This window comes from Chlamydotis macqueenii, chromosome 2, assembly GCF_036417535.1.
Source record: "Chlamydotis macqueenii isolate bChlMac1 chromosome 2, bChlMac1.mat, whole genome shotgun sequence".
Classification (NCBI taxonomy): domain Eukaryota; kingdom Metazoa; phylum Chordata; class Aves; order Otidiformes; family Otididae; genus Chlamydotis; species Chlamydotis macqueenii.
Genome location: NC_141557.1, coordinates 88,705,849 through 88,728,571, shown reverse-complemented (window position 1 = coordinate 88,728,571; position 22,723 = coordinate 88,705,849). Strand labels below are relative to the sequence as shown.

At 38.0% G+C, this 22,723-nt stretch overlaps 1 protein-coding gene across 1 annotated transcript in view; it reads right to left on the bottom strand.

Moving 5' to 3' along the window:
• LOC147601720 (ATP-binding cassette sub-family A member 13-like) overlaps positions 1–22,723 on the bottom strand; it is a 145,943-nt gene that overhangs the window by 22,827 nt on the left and 100,393 nt on the right. Inside the window, exons 34-38 of the mRNA XM_086741487.1 lie at positions 18,965–19,121; positions 17,777–18,030; positions 17,322–17,514; positions 16,101–16,210; positions 6,174–6,324 (exon numbers count right to left, since the gene is read on the bottom strand). Coding sequence (XP_086597613.1) covers positions 6,174–6,324; positions 16,101–16,210; positions 17,322–17,514; positions 17,777–18,030; positions 18,965–19,121 — 865 coding nt within the window. The remainder of the gene's footprint in view (positions 1–6,173; positions 6,325–16,100; positions 16,211–17,321; positions 17,515–17,776; positions 18,031–18,964; positions 19,122–22,723) is intronic.

Genomic DNA, 22,723 nt, shown 5'->3' with positions numbered 1-22,723 from the left:
GATTTACAATTCCACACGTAGAATCCTCCCAACTATCTGGTGTGTACTCAAGCATTCAGTGCACAGATAATCATGACTATGCCATCTCCTCTTTTGTACAAGGAGAGAAAGTCTGGTAAATCCTCTGCTATAGGAATTTTGCAAGACACGGTTTACTTAAGGTAAAAAGAGAGGAGTGGGAATCATTTCATAGTACCCATTTTGCTGCTACTTCAAATGTATACAGTTTCCAAGCTAAACCTTGCAGATCATTGCAGTGCATACCACAATCTGGCTTGACGTCTAGATATGCTTCTTTGGTGCAAAACATACCAAATTAGAACAGATTTGGAGCTGAATCACACCAGCAACACAAAGGTAGAACAATTAGCCAGACTTCTTACTCCTAACGATTTCCCAACTGCACCTAAAAAATCTCCTATTCCTGCTATCCTCTTCAACCCTTACATTTCAAAGGAGCACTGCAGAGAATGCTTCAGCAAATATATGAATATAGAGCTCATTCTTTTTTCAAGAAATGACCCCAAACCTTTTTCTCTTTTCCTTAATGTATATCATAAGTTTTCCAGCAATAACAGTCTCAATTCATCAATATGAACTAAACAACAACAAAAATATCATCTGAATGAAATTAGAGATATCATGTATTAGGTATGTTGTGTAGGAGCCTGCACATCTCCATTATAACTTCATTTACCTGTATAACCAGTGATATCTTGTGGTTTGTATCAGATTATACTATAAAATAAAAATGAAAATCCCTCTTAAACTGCTTTAAATTAAATTCAGAATTCAACATGTGACAAATATTCAGATACACACAATTATGCAAGAGATTTACAATTCTAATGGTTTCCTTCCTTTAGTGAATGTGAGATACATACACAAGCACATTCTCTCCCTCCTTGTCATATTCATCATGATGTTCTATTTCTGGTTTCAATTACTTTCAGCAGTGAAGAGTGAGGAGATACATCAATTTATTTAGCAAGCTGGTAGCATTGATGCCAAACTAAAAGACAGAGTTGTATGCATATATACACATTGTGGGTGCATTTGAACCATAAAGATATTTTACATCTAGTCACGGCGGCTGTAGTAATGTCTTTAAACTCTTTCCTCTTCCTTCCCCCACACCCAAATCCAGACTATAAGAGACTTTACATCTATCAGCTAACAATTTCCTTATTTTCCAATATTCCTTAAAATTATTTGCTTTGCCCTCATCAGTTCTAACATCTTCAGCAAAAGTTCTTTTTCCCTAAATTACTTGGGACTAGTTCCCCTAGCTTTGGCATAGACATTGGAATGAGGCCTTCCATCTGTACAATTTAAACCAAATCCTCCAATATTTTGTGCACTTCCTAAAGACTATGTTCATTCAAGAAGAGGCAGTAAGGCAACTTGAATTTTTGCACAGAGATTAGTATTTGTGGGAGTAAAGGTTTAAGTAGGCATGGTGTCCTCTGTCCACCAAGGAACCAAGAGGCACATACACCTCCCTGAAAAGTAGTAAGTGATACTAATTATGTAACCACTAATGCTAATGATTTTCCACTCTCTTTGAAATTTACCATGAATATTCAAGTAAAAAAAATACTGAGAGTGGTACTGAGAGTTCCCAGTTAGTATGTCTCACAGAAAAACTTAGAGTTAGTGAAGACTCAATCTATTAGAAGACGAGAAATGTGATAGCGTGTCTATCCTGACTTGAAAGTCTGTAAGCATCAGTGTATTAATTTTGCATAATTTCTGACAAAATAAATACGATGTATAACTCCTTGCTGTTTTATTTTGAACAAATCCCTAATCAAGCAAACCTGGCCTAATGCTGAAAACGTGTATCATACCTAATACAAAATTATTTGTATATTATTTGTAATACGCATGGGATGAATTCTAGAGTCATCTGAAAAATAACTACACACTTACAAAATAATAATTCAAATTGTCGGGCTCTGAGTAAGTGAATGCTGTGTAATTTGAGCTTCCTAAATAACAACCATTCACCAATTCCACACCAAACAGTATTCATTCTGCTTCAGAGTAAACTCAGAATTGTTAGATTCCTTATGTTAGAAAAGCATATACTCATGGTCACAGTTCTAGGGGAAAATAGTTCTTTATCCCAGAATCTTATAAAACTGTACACACTAATTCTGTTTGGGGCCCATAAAAAAGCAACTACACAAAGACCAGAAGATTTTACAAATTCTTGCTTCCAGCAGCTGTAGAATATAACATGTGAGGAAGTAAATGAGATTCCACAGTCAGTGCAAAAATCTTCCTGGAGAGTGAATGTAAAGAGAAATCATACTGACTTTCCACGAAATCACCTCTGAAGGCCTGATGAAGCTGGTTTTGAGATTTGCAACACAAGTTTTAATGTAGATGAGAGATGTCATTTAATACTGTGTTAGGTTTTTTTTATATTTTTTAAGAAGCTGTATGCTGTCTCATGGAACAAATTGAGATATTAAAACTTTATATATTAAAGATATAAAAATAAGAGTGAAAAATACTATGTTAAACTAGTATCTGTCTAAATAGCCCAAAATCTCTATTCTGACTTTTCCAGTTTTGCAGAAAAAAAAAACACTTTCAGAGCAGATTTGGGAAGTAAAGTAAAACTTCATATTACATGAAGCTTAACATTGATAGCAAATGACCCATTTTTCTCCTCCTTTCCCATTCAGTTAATTACTGTTTTGGAACATTAAGTGCACTCAACTTTATGTCAGGCACTTAACTCCTGCTGCTGATAAATCTGTCTAGGAAAGGATTTGATCCTTGAAGTTAGTGCTTCAATAGATTATTTCAGCAGCAACACATCCTGTAAGTCACCTGCCTGCTTGCCAATTTATTAAAAAATAAAGTGAATGTTGCTTTCCACATCAAAACCATGTACTCTGTAGAATATATGTGTGTGCACTTTAGCATAAACACTCACTGGTAAACATTCAGAGGCAGGCTTGGAGCACCGTATCCCAGGCAGGCGAGAATGAGAAAATAACAGCTTACATTTCCATACAGCTGCTACTCCAAAGTATTCCCAGGCCTTGTTTTCTTTATAGGCAACTAAAACACACACTTTCTCCAAGCGCCAGCCATTTCTGAGTTGAAACACAGCAGCTGTTCAACACTTGACAGCAATGCCACACAGTCGGAAGGGCCCGCTGACAAAAACATTTGTTTTCCTCTGAGATAGCTGCATTTCAGTTTTTGATGAAGGTAAACCAGAGTAGCTAAATATTATTTGCAGGAGCCCTTTGATGCCTTGATCGCAAGCATATGGCAACAAAGTCTGCTCTGCAATCCATGCAGATAAAAAATTAGGAAAAACAGTCCCTGTATCACAAATATGAAACTAAAGCACAGAAGGCTGCATATAAATAATAGTCTAAGCCTACATCTAGATCATCTAAGATGCAGGATAATAAGAAGATTAACATGTATCCTCTCCCAGTGCAGCACAGTAATATAACTCATCTCTAAATAACACAGAATTGATTTTGATCTAATTGAAGCAGGATCTGTACGTGAAATACCACACCACTTGAGGAACTGTTCCCCAAACAGTTTTGAGAACTGCCATGGGAGTAGCTGTGTACTAACTGTACAGATAATAGCTGGATCTGAACATAAAGTTGAAGTTTTTAGGTATACCAATTATTCATAGAATCATAGAATCTTTAAGGTTGGAAAAGACCTCCAAGATCATCAAGTTCAACCATCAACCTAACATCATCATGCCTGCTAAACCATGTCCTGAAGTGCCATGTCTACACGTTTTTTGAACACCTCCAGGGATTGTGACTCCACCACTTCCTTGGGAAGCCTGTTCTGGCGCCTGATCACTCTTTCAGTAAAGAACTGTTTCTTTATACACAAACTAAACCTTCCCTGCCACAACTTCAGGCCATTTCTTCTTGTCCTATCACAAGTTACTTGGGAGAAGAGACCAATACCTGCCTCCCTACAACCTTCTTTCAGGTTGTAGAGAGCAATAACGTCTCTCCTCAGCCTCCTCTTCTCTAGACTGAATAATCCCAGTTCCCTCATAAATACTTCTGCAGTTGAAATGGGTTTTATGAATGCCAGATATTTCAGAGAGAGCACTATTCTCACATTACCTACAGAGAAAGTATATGAAGCCAGGGTACCCCTGTGTCTTCTCACCAAACACAGAGAGGAGACAGCATTTGTGGTAGTGTTCATTTACATACGCACATGCAGCGAGACACCCTGAATAGAAATCTGTTCGTATCGTCCTACTCATTGCAATCTGGGAAGCTTCTCAGGCACCTGAGAAAAGCTCAGCGGTACATGGGATGGTTTACTTATGAAATCTAGGTCCTTAAGCACACCACAGATCTCTCCATTCTCAAGCCTCCACACAGCTCCTGGTCCTGCTCCTCATCCTCCAAAACAGTTGGCTGGGAGGACAAATGACCTAAAGGAGTCAGTTTTAAATCAAGCAGCGACAGCACAATTCACATAGACGCACAGGCACAGATGCACTCTCCTCTACTACCCGGTGTTGACAGGCTTTGCGCAGAGTGTGAGATTAAAGCACTAACATCCCACTGTAACGTATGGATCGGTTCACGCTTCTCAAATCTACTGTCTTCAGTTGTCTGCGGATGAGGTATTACCCACAAGACGTCTGCCAGTGCCACCTGAACAGCTTTTCCTCACACCTGTGAGTACTAAAATAAAACAAGAGCTAAGAGTCTGCAATGCCAGGAGTCAGAATGGTACCACTGCACTAAAAGCCCTACTCAGCTCTCACTCAAAGACATCCCTCATGGCAAATTCAAGTCAGTTATAAAAGTAACTCTACCAATAAGGCTGAAACAATTATTTTAACTGTGGGACAGTGGGGAAGTCCTCCTTAGCCTACATCATAGGCTTATTACTACTCCATTTCTCTCTCAGAGGATCACCCTCTGCCTGGGTTTATGTCCTTCAGCCTATTCACAAATGGGGAGTACGCTTACTCTACACTCTGGAGGGAGCTTGCTCAGAGTAACACTGTATGTATATCACCCAAAGTATGTGAGTTAAGTGGGTCTCACAAAATTTAATTAAAAGTATGTACTTTTTTCATTCAGGTGCTTCTGAAATTTCTATTCTTCTTAGAGTGTCTTAAAAACCACTTCATTTATAGTACACGGTGTACCATTTGGACATATGCATTACAAGGATATATTGTCTTTTCTTATGAAAATGGAACACAGAAAAGTATATACAGCAGGAATGACAGACACCAATTTCATATCACACTCCGGTTTTCTCATGTTAATAGAGATGCAATTAAGCACAAAAGACTGAGCTGCTCAAGTCCAGGTCAGATCAGAAACTTCCATCTGCAGAGACAGAAGAAAACTCCACATTTTAAAATACATCCATTTGGTACTTAATTTCTGGTATTGGCTGACTGATGGCCACATTACAGAAAAAGAGTACTTTTTGCTAGTCAGCACAGCTACATCTGTATCTATAAATTCAAAACCTCTCAGTGACATTCCCAGATACTGTCATCATCTAAGCTAGTAAGCTCTTAAAGCATTTTCTGACATGGGTTTGGCCTCTCCTTGGACAACTCCAGGCCTGGTATGGCAGCTGGAATATTTGCCAGCTGGCAGCAGGCAGTTTGAATGCAGCCACCATCTTGTGAAGTTTAAGACACTTACTAGCAGAGTGCTGACAGCTGCCATCTCAGCAGCCAGATGTTTGTTTTATTTATATAATTATTCAACAACTTTAAATTCCTTCAGACTTTAATCCCGACTCTGAAGAAAAGAGTTTTTCAGAGGTGCATGACTCAGAACATGTGGTGTTCCCTCCCAGTTCTCCAAAGGTGATAATGAAGGTGTTGAACCATTCATAAATTTCATTTCCTTTAGAGTTTTTGTGCTGAGATTTCATTTGCATTAGCGTTATTTTACTATCCTCAGTGAAGTTCTTGTGTTTTGAACTGGTATAACAGACAGAAAAAAATCCATATAGTTTAAATGAAGTAGAAGCTATGAAAAATCTTATTACTAAAGCTGTTAAGAGGAAATATTAGATATCTCCCATGTAAAAAAAAAAAAAAGTACATCTGTTTCATAAACTTCACAGCCCAATCTGGCTTCATCTCCTTCTGAAAATCTGTTGTGGATAGTTACCTTACGGATATCCTGTTTTGGAATTCCACGCAGTGTACAGTAGTAATAAAGCTGCTCCCAACCCGTTAAAAGTTCATCCAGGGCATCTTGCTGTGGACAGTAGCCAACGAGAATGCCTTCAGAGCTAGCAGACAGTATATCCATTTCAGACCTGTTTAAAGAAAAAGCAAAAGAGTTGGACGTTGTTTAAAACCCCCCTAGCCCTCGGTTTCACCCTTGGGATACAGAGTTTTTTTATGGGGTGTGTGTCAAGGTGAGCAGATCACACAGGAGCAGGATAGATTTATGAGAACTAATTCTTACCAGGTTTACTTCCTTTATCTCTTTGGTAGACCCTGCCTTAAGGAGATGTATTTCAAAACCATACTGCATGCACCACATTCAATATTAAATGGGCAGTAATTGAGAAAGAGAGAGGGAAATGTTGCTGTGTATTCTTCGTGTGTCCGTGCACACACGTAGGTATGCATGCATTCTCTAAACAGCAAGAGTAAAACAACATGCAGAATATTAAAGCCTAGTAGGTTAAAAGACAATATAGGAAAGAAATATAAAATGATCCTGATTTAAGAGACTTTGGCCATCACTTTCTTGCTGTACAGCATTACTTGAAATTACATTCATTGCTAAGAAGCAAGCTTGATTGCAAGGATGTCTCATTACCCATAATGACACTAAATCTATCCTATTTATTCCAACATCTAATTCAACATTCAATGATGCTGATTTACATGTGCAGAAAAGACCTGTCAAAATTAGGATACTTCATAATAAAAAAAAAATCTAAGCTTTGAAAGAAAAAAGTTTTTAAAAGGTTCTGAGTAACAGAATGGTTTTCCCCTCAGTGGTTTCTATGTTTCTGGTTAAGAGAACTAAATATATGATCAATCATTTACACACAAAGTAAATATATTAAATGCAGAATCTACAGATACCAGCACTAGTGAAAATATAAATATGTATTTCCTGTTAACAAGATTCAGGAGTCTAGGGAGAAAAAGAAAAAAGAAATTCTGTATTTTACATAACGAACCACAGCATCAAAATATATTTTCATGCCATCAAAAGATAAATTATTATGATTATGACAAACCTTGCTGGGGATTAATTAGAATGGTCCTTTGCTCCTAATGGCAAAGATACAAAATTTTAGTAGGTTTGGATGGTGCCAAGGAAGTTACCTGCCTGTAGATACCTCTCTAGACAAAGATTAAGCAAAAAAGAAAAGAGGTGATAGGGAAAAGAGGATACCAGAAGTGTACTTCCTCATTAATTTATATCCACTTATAGATTATTTTAAATGAAGTGTATACATAGAATTTTTACCAGCTCAGTTTCTAGCCATACCTCAATCAAATTACATTTTTTTAAGGTCATCTTTACCATAAGATATGGATTGATTAATGTTGACCTTTTGGCATAACCTGTTAGAAGCAGTGAATTCCCCATCCAATGAACTCTGACATAGTGAAATACTGTCCACAATGAAATGCTATCTGGATGCTGCTGAACACAGAAAGATGTGTCTGAGTTTTATTTTACTAGGAAGATTCAGGCACACTAACAAGGTTTCCTTTCAGTGCACCTGCTGTCTTTGGAGAAACAAGAGACGGGACTTTTGGTAATATGCCAAGTTCAGTCACAAGAGAACAAATCACACTCAGGGGTAATTTCAGGGACACTTGCTCAGCACGAACCCTGTAGCTGGACAGATACATCTAGTCTGGAATGGGTCCATAATATGACGAACAAAAAATAAGTGCACGACTGCAAGAAATATCAGATATGTATTATTTAGCTAGATTAGACAACAGTTACTCAGTTTGTATCAGGAAATAAAAACATATCAGTGTCCCCAGTGCTAATTGTACAGATACGATTTTACAGTTGTGCCTCCCATAAAGCACACAGCCTTAGATGAACAATATGTCACCCATTGACCTTTAGCTTTCATAAAGGAAGAGTACAGTGTGAATAGATCATTTCATATTCTTACTCAGTTTGGTCCTTGTCTTGCAATTTTATCCATTAGTACTGACCTCGCACACTTAAAGAGTTCCCATTAATAAAGAGATTCTAATGTATTCACTAAAGCACTATTTTTTTTTTCCATCTCTGTATCTGTCAAAGCAGAAGACAACCTGACTAGAAGGAAAAAAGAGCCATATGAGGATTCTGGTCTTTTATTGAGACTTTTTTGGTCTGTACAGTACAGTACAATTCCATTGTACTATTCCTTCCTCAGCAATATCACTGAGTAGATTTCCAAAGCAAGAAGCTGGAGATCATCCTCAGTTTTGTTTAGACAGGCCCTAAGCTTATTCTGAATACTGAAAGAATAGATGAAAGCAAAGCACAGCATAATTTTTAATTATGCTACGCATCTTAAAACAGAAAACTGCCCTCACCTCTGGAAATTGATTTTCCTTGAAATTCAGGTAATCTCTCAGATTTAATTTTCATAGGTCTGAATGAAATGAACATTTCAAGTAGCGATGGCATGATACCAGAAAACCTTTTCACTAAATGGTATACTGTAAATGCTTTTCTCTTTTAAAAATAAAAAAATTGATGCCATTCATTAAAGTAATTATGATCCTCCTCTTCCTTAACAAGCATTTTCATATATGATGTTATCAGAATCAAATTGGAAATATATTTTTTATGTTTTTATTTTTATATTTATATAGATTAGCATTCAGCAAAATGCTGATAATTTTTCTTAAGGTGGAGAAAAACAGAGGCTTGTTTTATGTCCTTTTATTATCAGCATGCTAGCATTTCTCATTAGGCCATTCATATTACCAACAGGACATACAGGAATGAAAAAATGAGCTCATTTTATAAAGAGAGAAAGAACATCTAAGAACAGATTCTAGCCCCTCTCAGTCTTTTTGTCCATGGTAAAGTAGACACAATCAATTCCAGTGTAATATCTAAAAACTACAGAGAAAAAAACCCCAGACTTTTACACTAATAAAGGACCTTCTGTATCGTTATAAAAACACTGAGTAATTGTCTTTAAATTCTGTTAGTAACTTTGGTTACGTATCCTGATCAAGTTAAGACATCGAACTAACATGGAACAAGAGTTTTCTCCTTCCTAGTGAAGACTTAATTTTTAGACTATATTGTTATGCTCAGTCAATACTTCCACTATTTAAGTTTCCCTTTAAAGCAGAACAGCTGCGACAGACAAAATCAACAGAACACGTCCATAAAACTTTATTTGTTAAACAAAATTTTAAAGTTATAAAATTACATTTCTAGTACACTTCCAGAAAAGGTCAACAGAATGTATGGCATCTTCCAGAAAAACAGCACAGCCTAGCACTTGAAGCATGGAAGTTACTGTATTCCATCCCTTTCTAAGTGCTTTGGTCTCCATTTGTACAGTGAGAATTATGATACTTTTATGCAAATAATCCAGAAAAAAAATCCAGGACTCAAGGAGGCTTCCATAAGTTTGGAGTGCTCATCTTACAGAGTTTTGTGCTATCAATTAAAGAAACTTGCCAGACTTGCAAGATACTGGGGATAATAAACTAAACTCTGAGTGAATTAAATTTTTGATTTAAAGCTGTTCCTCCGCTGATCATTTTAAGGCCTTTTACACTGATCCATTTCTTTCATGTTGTTCTCGTTTTGTTCAGTGAGGAGGAGCCTAAGGTGGCAGCTTCTGTAGGAAACTGGTAGAAGTCGCTCCCCTTTGTTCAATGGACTGAGCCAGGCCTAGGGCGGACCTGCTGCTGGTCAAGGCCGAGCCGATTGGTAGCAGAATGTCCCGTGATAACGCCTCTGCGATAACATATTTAAGTAGGGGAAAACAGGGGAAAAAAAAAAAAACAAAAAGAAAGAAGATGTGAAGCACCTGAGCGGGGGCAGAGAGGGGGACGTGCGAGCCTCCTTGTGGGCCTTGCAGGCCTCACCCTCTGGCCTCCCACCGAGCAGCCAACTGGGCCCAACTTGGCCCGGCCTGGCTGCAAGAAGTGGAGAGGAGATGAGAAGTGAATGAGATGCAGAAAGGATCCTGAGAGGCGTCTGACAGCCTGTTGTGAAGAATTTTTATTTTAAGAGGAACAGCTGCAGACACCAAAGTCAGTGAAGAAGGAGGGGGAGGAGTAATGCAGCTCCTGGCCAAGATTCCCCTGCAGCTCGTGGTGACGACCATGGTGGAGCAGGTTGTCCCCCTGCAGCCCATGAAGGTCCACGGAGGGGCAAAGATTCACCTGCAGCCTGTGGAGGACCCCACACCGGAGCAGGTGGAGGCCTGAAGGAGGCTGTGGCCCATGGAGGGCCCACTGGGGCAGCCATTCTGGAGGGACTGCACCCCGTGGAAGAGATGACCCATGCCAGAGCAGTTTCACGGAGGACTGTGGCCCGTGGGAGGGACCCCACGAAGAAGCAGAGGAGGAATGCGAGGCGTTCTTCCCCCGGTGATGAAGCAGCGGCATGAAACAATGTGTGATGAACTGACCACAACCCCCATTCCCTCTTACCCCCTGTGCTGCTCAGGGTGGGGGAAGGTAGTAGAGATAATGTTAAGCTTGGGAAGAGGGAGGGGTGGGGGGAGGTTATCTTGTTCTCTGTCTTATTCTCCTGCTAGTTTTAGAAATAAATGGTTTTCCCCAAGTCGAGTCTGTTTTGCCTGTGACAGTAACTTTAAGGATTTCTCCTCGTCCTTATCTCAAACCTCAAGCTATTTTTCCTTATATCATCTCCCCCTATTCTCTTGGAGGGTGGGGGGAGCGAGAGAGAGACTGCGTAGTCTGGTCCTGATCAGGGCTGAACTACAACACGTGTTGAAATAAACCCATGACATTTGATTCTAGCCCTGAAGGCTACGTTTGGGTGGCATGGGGCACTCCAGTCAGAAAGCCTTTGCTGACACTGAAAAGAAATCAAAATACTGGAATGAGAGAGAATGATCTTGAAGAAAGCCTGTTGCCTTCTGTCTGTAGCAGACCTGTAGTTTCCAGAAGTATAGGCTGGTTATTGCAAAGACTAGATTTGGTTCTTACTCGTCACACTGGTTACCGGCAACATCACTTATAGGTAGCTATGGGCTGACACTCAAAGGTTCATCTCTGTTTCAAGTTCCAGAGACAACTTAGTACCCTCAATATCAGCCTTATGGCTGCTTTTGGAAAAATTGTTTCACTATTGACTCCACTGTGCACTTTGTTTCTCTTTTGTATGCTTTTTCTGCAGTTTTTGAATACAGTTAAAATAAAGGCGGTGATATATATGGTACTTAAAATGGCTTCTGTAGAGAGATAAATTCCATTAATTAGTCAAAATGAAATATGAATTTACAAATTGCAAAAGTAGTTAGACATTCCATTGTACTCTTAACTGCACATTCAATTCAATGCATATTAATGCTCAATTAACATTATAAAAAATCAAGGTTAAAATATAATTAATGTAACTACAGCCTTAGTTATAATTAAACTAATTATACTGATATACAGTGTAACAACAGCTACCTCAGCCATTGTATTGATGTAAATTTATTCTGCCTTTCAAGTAAAGCTATTTGAATTACATTTTTAATTATTTATCAAGCTGAATATCATAACTATCAAAAGAGTCCAAGTTCCAGCTATAAAGAAATATTTTACTTTCTCCTCTTTGGACAGCAGTTCTTTGGTTCTATGACTTTGTAATCCAACAGCTGAGATGACTGACACTAAATTCAAATAGAATGGGGAGTTGCCATCATGGAGGATCTCTCCACACAAAAGGAAGATGGGAGATAAATTAATTACATGAGGAAGATTGCCAAATGCTTCAGGCCTCAGTGAGACAACTTATGAACAAGATGACACCCAGCTTATGTATTTCTTCCTCTACGCACCCCACTACCAGTGAGACTTTGCTCTAAGTATGAACTTAAAGTCAAGTTTATTCAGCAAAATACAAGTGGCAAAGGCTGCAAAACAGAGAGTGCCCAAAAAGCAAATGAACAACTAGTCGCATTATTCCAAGCTGTGTTTAGTCCTCCTCAGTTGAGGAAGGCTTTATGACACAGAGTCACTGAAGAAGGTTTAGACATAAATATTTAAGATTAACAAAACAAAGAATGGACAACATGTACTCAAAATTAAAAAAAAAAAAGTGGAGCAGATGTACAATATCTGCTGATATATCAGCCCAGCAGAGATTCAAAGACTATATGGATTCACTTTGTTCTCCTTTGTTTTACCACTTTGTATCTGTTTAATACAGATGTTACTTCTTCAAGCTGTGTGAAAGAAAATGTAACTACAAAAATGCTTACAGTTTTATATACTAGCTTTCATTTAGCCAGCTACCGCACTGGTGGCAATCTAGTTACAGCAGTAGAGCTAAGCATAAGCTTATTTGAGTCCATTTGGACTCTTAAAGAGGAACAGCTGTGCTCCACAGAACACACAAAAAAAAACCCCTTCTAAAAGTTAAGCAGACCATGCACTTAACTATCATACATATTTAAGCGTGACAACTTCATTGGATGGATGTTGTTCAAAAGCCAGTCAGTCTCCTAATTTCTTACAGCACCATAATTTATAAATACAGGTAAGCAAAATTTATTCAAATACTCTCCTTTCTAGTCATTGCTCTATAAACAGTAATATACAAAATGTAGGCACATAGTGCGTTGAAAATATCTATTTAATTTGTAGTATATCAAAAAGAGAAAAGCTTAATAAAAGCAGATCAGAAGCTTTCCCTTCCCTAAAAGAATGCCCCCATCAGGAACAATAGCAGGGAACCCTGTGTGGTGGGTTGACCCTGGCTGGATACCAGGTGCCCACCAAGCCACTCTGTCACTCAGCTTTCATATAAAGCAGATACTTTGTGATTTTGACACCATCTCCCCTCCTCAGCTGGACAGGTGGGGAGAAAATGCAGTGGAAAAAAAAAAAAAACTTATTGGTCAAGGTAAAGGCAGATTAATAAAGCAAAGGCTGTGCAAAGGAAAACAAATTATTTATTCTCTACTTCCCATCAGTAGGTGATGTGTAGCCTTTTCCCAGGAAGTTGGGCTTCAGCATGCACAGTGGTTGCTCCAGAAGACAGCGGTCATAATAACAAATGCTCCCCCCCACCTCCTCCTTTGTCTTAGCTTTTATTGCTGAGCAGACGTCATATGGTAAGGAATATCTCTTTGGTTAGCTCGCGTCAGCTGTCCTGGCGATGTTCCTTCCCAAGATCTTGCCCACCCCTAGCCTACTGGATGTTTAGCAGTAGCCAAAACACGGGTGTGTTATCAACACCTTTCTGGCTGCCAGCACAAAGCACAGCACTATGAGGGCTGCTATGGGGAACATTAACTCCATCTCAGCCAGATCTAATACACCCTGAAGAGATTGAGTTGGCTCTAGTACTTAAAAAACCTTCTTGCTTAATAACACCTCAACTTACAAATTTCAGTAATACTGAAAACTGTTACATAACATCTAGTTTTTATGCATTTTACTAAGCTTTTGTAATAAAAACAGGCACAGTTTTCTCTCAGATTCTTAGGAATAAGCTCCTTTTTTATGGTATTAAACGTTCAACAAATAAACAATCTAGAGGCAAAAGAATCTTTTTAGAAGGACTTGAAGATGATGTGAATCTGTTTTTCTGCCCTGTTGCCAAGGCAGCTGCTGCTCAGAAGTACATTGTTCTTATTTTCTTTGATAATCTAGCAGGAGTTCCCTGAATACAACTTGATTATCAACATGGAAGGCTCTTTCTGTATTACCTCATGCACCTCCAAGATGTTTTATGTTGAACTTTAGGGTCACAGAGGACAAAAGTTGTGTTCTTTCCAGTCAAACCTAACAGAGATGGGACCTACATCTAAGCTGCTGCCCAAATTGTTTATCAGGAATCACTAGCAGAGGTAATGTCTCTATGGAATCTGCTTCATTATGTAGATTTTAAACAAAGAAGCCTAGATCTGCTGACCAGCAAATTGTCTGCAGCTGTGACCAGCTTTCTTCAGCTGACTCTCATCTCTTCCTCTTTTTCTTCAAAAGCCAGGAATATCAGGCTTTTGAGCCCACTACTGGAGTAGGAAAAGGAGAAGATTTCTTACTATGATATTCCCCTTCCTGCATTTATCTCAGGTGTAAATACAAATCAATCCACCTGAAAGTCCCTGGGATGAATAACATTCTTAAACTGCTGAGGAAGGGTTCTCCAGACCTGTTGTTGTTATCACCTTACCTGTGGAAGAGTCAATAAATTTGTCCCCTCGTGATTTTCAGTAGTATAGCAGCACAGTGCACCATGATCTGCTTAAAAGCATTTGCCAAAACATGAAGCAAGGAACTAAGTCAGGAATGACATAAATATCTTCTCTCAGCTTCGAACTTCCTTATTTCCCCAAGTTTGTAACTGCAGCTCTTGCTTGAGGCTGACTTCTCAATTTTGTGCTAAGTTTTGAAAACTTGGGAACTGGGTTTTACACTTGTGTCAGCCACTTCAAACATATAAAAATCCATAACCTGGACTGACACCACTATAATACAGGGTGATAATTAATGTTGCCAAGTGTATTTTGGACACTTAAATGCAAATGTCTAAGGCTTCTTCTTGAGCCTCCTAAATGTGTCAAATTTCACTACATATATATTAGTGTACGGTAAATAACATTGCATCTTAAAGCATGCCTTCATATTGTTTTTATAAAACACATTGGGGGAAATGAAAGTAGCACACATGGTGTGCAGGGAGAGCATTTAACCTACTGTTAAATGCCAGCAGTATACTAAAGTTGACCTCAGAATAATTACATCACATCACTTCTTATTCTCTTAATTATTTTTCTGAAATCTTTGTAGTCATTTCTTCTTCATGATTAACAATTATTTCATGGTCATTTGTTATCAAATTTGTTATCAAATTATTTTTACACTGAATCTCTTGGAAAAAAAAAAGTTGTTATGAAAGATAATGAAAAAAGCAAACAAAACCCTCTTAAGTATAATCACGTTTGGTAGTGGTGATGGCATCCATTTCAAAAGAAGTGTAAACTTTCCAGAAAACTTAATTTTGCAATGGCTGAAATTATTTACATTTTGAAGTTAAATCTGCTGATCATTATCTTTGCAAAGAAGTGAGCAAATACTTACCTATAAAGGCACTTAATTTCTAGAACAAAGACATGTAACTTGTAATTTTGGAAATTCAAAAACACTTCCTTTAATTTTTTTCTGAATTAAACCCTTCACCTGTCCTTCTCCAAAATATGTATTTTGAAATAGACTTCATTTAGGAAAATAGAGGATTTAAATTTTTTAACTAGCCCGGAATACATTTATATATACACGTCTACATTTTACTTCAGCCTGACTAAAAAAAATAACTTTACTTCCCTTCCAATTTTGCCTGGTGAAATGGTAAATGTTGGTTACATCTAACCCCAAAAGTCCATTATTCACTTATCACTCCATCAAAGTTAGCCTCAATATCACCAACACTACCTCCTAGCCTAATTACATAGCATATTGATGAAATAATTAATTAATTACTCTGAAGGACACAAGTGTCAGAAAATATTTAAAAATTATCCACTTGAAGCACTGCTCATCAGCCTAAGCCTGGAAACCTTTTAGTGCAGCACTAATATGGGGGATATATGTCCACGCATGTGGACATAGAGTATGTTAAGGTTTTTGTTACAGTTTTAAAAGGCTGTAAGTTAAGGCTTCCTGGAGCCCACACTTTTGCTACCAGATAAGTTTACTCTCAATTAACAGAGCTGTCAGATGGAATTAAATAATGCTAACATGCTTTCCTGCAGAGACTTAACAGCAATAAAGCAATATACATTTAAAAGGGAACAAAATGGGTCCTTAGAGTACAGTATAAAGGACTGAAGATGTGCTGAGTCTTTGATCATTGGCATTATCAATTAGCACTATTCTGATCAAACTCTGTCTTATTTACCCTGTAGGAGTCCTGATAACAGCACATCCTGCAGATGGAATGATATCTCCAGTCAGCATCTTAAATGTTGTGCTTTTCCCAGCTCCATTTGGTCCCAGGAGTCCAAAACACTAACAGAGATCAAAAAAAAAAAAAAAAAAAAAAAAAGAAAAAAAGAAAAAAAAAAAAGAAAAAAAAAAGGAGCAAAAGCAATCAATCTGCTATGCTGAAAGAAATAACTACTATTAATTCTTCAACAGTTTCTCCTCTTGTCATACTTCCTATCATATGTCTGTATATGGATTTATTGTATGTGCAAATTTCCTTTCTCACAGAAAATAAGTTATCAGAAAACCCATATATACATTTTTATTACTCCCTAATTCCTAAAAGTGACTTATTTAGGATTCTAGCCCTCCACTTAAAACCCTGCCCAGTAACTAAATCTATTATTTATCCATATTATTAGTAAATACTAGATTTGAATCTGAGTATCTCAAGTCCTACTTGAGAGTCTTGGTTACCCGTCTATCTATAGAGCCAATATTTCTCAGTTTCTGATGAGCTGCTTCACTCCGTACAAGTCAATGAACACTGAACAGCCGAGATACACACTGACTCTAAACAGTTATTGCAGGCCCCTAGCTATAATGAATATATGCTTAAGCTAGGACATGATCCATATTAAGGCTACATATAGAACTTCATAACTTTTGAAATACCTCTTTCTTGAACTTTCTTATTCATAAATAGGCTTTAATCAGCAATAACATCCTCCTAGTTACCACAGTTAACCAACAACTGATCTATAACTGGCAGGATCTCATTGGACCTGCACTGCCATGCACTAGTTTCTCATATCTTCCAATTTGCTATTAGCAACCAAGAAAAGTCTTTTCCTTATCAGTATTTTTCGGATGAATATCTGCAACTCCCAAAAGCATCAAAATCTTGTGGGGAAAAAAAAAAAAAAGTTGGTAAAGATAAGCAAGAAGAAAAAATTAAGACACTGATTAATTTGAACCTCCAAAAATAAATGAACATTTACTTCTTAAACACCGCCAGAGCTTCTGCTTTTATCCAGTTATTGATTTTCAGAAATTACTACAATTGAAATTCTTCTCCTGCTATCTACATATCTTTGATTGTAGACATCCTGTGTATGTCTGAATCATTGCTCAGAACAAAGTATTATTTTCTGAAAAAAAAAAAAAAAAAAAAAAAAAAAAAAGACCTCTTTACCTCTCCCCTTGGTATTCCCAAGCTTATGCTTTCCACAGCTGTGTTCTTCTTACCAAAACCTCCATAACACTTCCTGAGGTTGTACAGAAGGAGGAAATCATTACCAGTTCTTCCACCAAAGAGTCGTTGTCGCTCCATTTCTACATCAACATCTTCTGAAGGGCTGACCATGCCGTTAATTGAACACTCACCCCTAAAACAGAAGATGATAACAAATGACACATGGCAAATTGGACATTGCTGTACTCTGGATAACTGTTTTATTTCCCTGGTTGCAATCCCTTAAAGCAGATCCAAGGGAAACAGTAACTACTTGTATTTTTTATGTAGTTTCCACTAATTCAGGTACACCATGTTATCATTAGTATTTATCAGGTGCTCAATGGAAACCATCGCCTTCTTTCTTTGAAAATTAGTTCAGTGTCCACTATGGCAGAATATAAATGATAACATACCTTGGTTTCTGGAGGAGATCCCAATGAAGAAAAAGCCGTAAAAGAAGAAGTAGTGTTCCCTGCAGTGCCATTTCCACAAAAATCCAGCCCAGGAAATTCATCTCAAAGGGGCTCACATATGAATCTATTCCAAAGCTGCTCGTGAGGTCAAACTTGATTTGATTGTATGAAAGTTCTATTAAACCCTGGCCTAAGCAGTATTGTGGGAATACAATGAACACCCATTTGAGGGTACTGTAGATATTCTGAAAACTCTGTATCAAGATTCAGTGGGGGAGAGGGAGGAGAAACAAAAAAAAAAAAAAAGGAAAAAAATTAGCTCCAATAGTGTATTAAGCACACTTACAAAGCTGGATACAGCACTCAAATCTCACTCAAGGTGAATTGCTTTCAGAAGAGCATATTGTGAACTATTTTGGGGGAGTGTTCATCTCTCGCTGTGTTTCAGAGTGCCTAGGGCCATGGGATTCTCATTTTAGTTGAGGTTCACAGACAGTAACAAAATACATGTAGACACGATCATTCTATTTTCTCAAAATTTTAATATTTGAACACTATTAATTCTAAATCACCAACTTAAACGGAAGTCAACACCAAATCTGCCTCAAAACTTGGGTGACATGTATTCCAGTTATGACTTCAAACATCAAGTTTTTTACCTGCTACGTGCATAGATATTTATATATATTCTGGATCTCCTCTCCATCAAGTTGCTTAATTACCATTACGACTAATGAAAATTACATGCATGGAGTGAGAATGCATATTACTATTCATACAGTGCATTACAGATCCTAGGAAAAGGCAGCTTATCTCTTATGTCAATATTATTCAAACACATTTTACAACGCACGTAATCTATTCAATGGACCTGAACAGCTCCCATTATGTGCCAATTACAACTTAATGGGCTGGAAAATGCCAAGGTTTCAATTAACACTGTTTTTCCATTATTACAGTGCTTTTTTTTTTTTTTTTTGTTATAAACAAGTTGAAATTCAAGATGGTAACAAGCAATACAGTATGCACTAGGACAGAAAAATCATGAATGTCTAAAACACCTAAGTTTTTCTGGTGGAAAAAATCTTGTCTGTGTATATGTGTAAAAATACATCTATAAACACAAACATGCACATGTGTGGATACATCTCACTTATGAGTAATGTAAAGCAAAGGTTTTATACTGACCTGCACTTTGGAAATTATAGCTATCAAACGAGGTAAGAGAGTCACCAGCATGGTACACAGGCCAAACACTAAATTTAAGGAGATGTAAGAAATAAAAGCTACATCTGAACTTGAGAAGAATCTGGATACAAGGTACATCCATGGTAAAGTTGCATATCTGAAAGTGTAAAGAAACAAAACTGTCACAAAGAAGTTCTGTTTTGGCCTCGCCAAAAAAATAAAAAAAAAAGGCAGTTGTCCTACTAGAAAAAGCCCAATAGTTACTCCTTATTTTTAAGATATGCAAACAACTCTTTTGACCAATTGAGGAAAAAAAAGGACAAATTTTGGATATATTTTCTTTATCAAATTACCTTATAATTCCATAAATGTTGGCATAGCTAATGCCATGTGCTGGACAATTTTGATCCATTTTTGCATATACCAACTGCATAGATTAACTTTCACTGTTCCAGAAAGCTCACAACGCTTATCTCTGAATTACTGCAAAACCATGCGTCTTAACAAGCCTCTTACACAGAGAAAGAATTAAAATCAAATATTTGAAGTTTAAATCACGGATGGTGAGCAATCAGCTTTTCCTAAAGGATTTCACAGAAAGTAAAAAGAATGAAAAAGTAAGGAGAGAGCAAAGAGAGAGAGGGAAAAAGAGAAAGAAAAAAAATAAGAAGATAGAAAAGAAAAAAAAAAAAGAAAAAAGCATTAATTCTTAACCGGAACTAAATTTTGTGCCAGTGATATCTGAGAACTGAAATTTTCCAGAGATCATGTTAGCATTGTTATTACCTAAAACAGGTCATCAGTTACTAGAGCAGTAGGCATCAAAAATGAGTGCATAGTTACTTCATAGCACAATGATGATGATACAGCATGTCCATGGCTACATCATTGTCCTGGTTTTGTTAGTGGGGGGGGGCCTAAGGTGGTAGCTTCTGTAGGAAACTGCTAGAAGTCGCTCCCCTTTGTTCAGGGGACTTGGCCAGGCCTAGGGCGGACACGGTGCTGGCCAACACCGAGCCAATTGATAGCAGAATGTCCCGTGATAACACCTCTGCGATAACGTATTTAAGAAAGGGAAAACAGAAAAAAAAAAGAGAGAAGAGAAGATGTGAAGAAGCTGAGTGGGGGCAGAGGTGCAGAGGGCCAGGCACAGGCCTCATGGGCCTTGCAGGCCTCACCCTCTGGCCTCTCGCCAGGCGGCCGACTGGGCCCGACTCGGTCCAGCCTGGCTGCAAGAAGTGGAGAGGAGATGAGAAGTGAATAAGATGTAAAAAGGATCCTGAGAGGCGTCTGCCAGCCTGTTGTGAGGAACGGTTGCAGACGCCAAGGTCAGTGAAGAAGGAGGGGGAGGAGTAATGCGGCTCCTGGCCAAGATTCCCCTGCAGCCTGTGGTGATGACCATGGTGAGGCAGGTTGTCCCCCTGCAGCCCATGGAGGTCCACGGAGGAGCAGAGATCCATGAAGGACCCCATACCAGGAGAGGTGGATGCCTGAAGGCAGCTGTGGCCCGTGGAGGGCCCGCTGGGACAGCTGTTCTAGAGGGACTGCACCCGTGGAAGAGATGACCCACGCTGGGAGCAGTTCCACGAAGGACTGTGGCCCGTGGGAGGGACCCCACGATGGAGCAGGGGAGGAATGTGAGGAGTTCTTCCCCCGACCATGAAGCAGCGGCGTGAAACAACGTATGATGAACTGACTGCAACCCCCATTCCCTCTTCCCCCCTGTGCCGCTCGGTGGGGGAAGGTAGTAGAGATAATGTTAAGCCCGGGAAGAGGGAGGGGTGGATGGAGGTTATCTTGTTCTCTGTCTTGTTATCCTGCTGTTTGTAATAATATATGAATAGTTTTCCCCAAGTCGAGTCTGTTTTGCCCGTGACGGTAACTTTAAGGATTTCTCCCTGTCCTTATCTCAAACCTCGAGCCGTTTTTCCTTATATTGTCTCTCCCTGTTCTCTCGGAAGGTGGGGGGAGTGAGAGAGAGACTGCGTAGTCTGGTCCTGATCGGGCCTGAACTACGACAATCATTTTCAATGCAAATCTTTATAGGAGGAGGGAAGGCACACTTTATTCTGGCAAGCCAAATAACACCTATCCAAAATGGAGTAGTCATATTTTTTATAAAGAGTAATATATGTCTATCCAGACTTCAAAAATGCCCAGGCAATTTGATAAGCATGAATATCATGTAAAGGAAATTTATTTTCCATTCAACATAGCGCAAGACATATCTCTCAAAGAAATAGTATATAGACTGCAGGAGTGTAGATATCAGCATACACCACTGCATAATGATAAGTATCTATGTAGTATATATATATGTAGTTGTATATATAAATACTTCTTATATAGTATTAATATATACACTAATTTTAATAGTGAGCGCTATGCAAGAGCAACTAGCCAAAGATCTATGAATCCACTTCTTCATTGCATTAAACAGTAGTTTAAATTATGAGCCATAAATGTCCTTTTTAAATTCAGTATTGTGTACTTTACAGAACTTTTTTCATCTAAGAATGCCAAAATCCTTTACCTTAAGAAACAAACTTTCAAATGCTGCTGTGAAGTAATAGTGATGTTATCCTCAGTTTACAGGAAGATAAAGGTTAAATTACTTAATGTTTGGGTCTCAAATGAAGACTTCAAATATTAAAGATCACACTATACTTTTCAGCATCCTGTTGTTCATCTTAGTGACACAATCTTTTCTTCCCTTCACGCACATACCAAAATCACTCTTCTAAGTTTTGCTCTGAATTACAATACCATAAATACAAGACAAGTCCATCCTTGGAAACAGCTCAGGAAATAGATATGATTTAAAGTGCTGTTACTCTGCCGTAAATGAAAGAAAAATTTGATTTGTTTGCTTATAGCTGCTAGGAAATGAGTAAGACTTTCAGAATACTCAAGTTGTATGATGTTCAAATGCAGCCTTTAAAGTAGCTGCCACTCACACCTACATTTCTATCCTAAGTCTTTCTTTTCCTTCAGTTTCAGCTGTAATTTGTTATTTTGTAAGTATCATAGATAGAGCATTGTGGACAAAAGTGCTTAAGCAGTTGCACTATAAAACACTTCTGCTATCAGCTAAAAGAGGAAAAAATGCAGTTTAGTTAAGAGACCATTATATTTTTAAAGCAAATCAGTTTTAAACTGTTGATTATTCTTTCAAGCACACCCCTTTCTGGCACATAGCTTAACTTTTTCATATAGCTGGACTATTTTTATCTTTGCACTAGATGCTGCACAAGTGTATCCTGAAGAGAAAAATAAAAAAAAAATTAAAATGAAAAAGTGCATTATGGAATGCAGATAAATGAGAATTACATGCACAGTACTGAGGAAGGATAAAATGACAAAATAGGCTAACCACCTTTACTGTGTAGTTAGGCTGAGTAAAGGGTAGAATAGGAAGAGTGGCAACTCTGAAATTTATCAGTGTGTCTTTGAGATGTGTTAAACTTACTGACTGACAGTTATTGTATCTTTAATACATGTTGATACACACTGAATACATAGACTTTCTTGATAAAAATCACTATATTATCTTCTATGTCAGCCAAAGCTGAACATTATAGGAGGAATTATGCTAAAATTATTAAACTGCATCTACAGTCAACAAAAACATTTTTAGAAGGCAGTACAGCTTTTCAGTTAATGTTTGTTTCTTCTGAAATACCCAAACTTTAAGTCAACATTTTGGTTAAAACAATGCCAGTGTAAGTCTTAGTATCTGGGATTTAGTAGTACACTCTG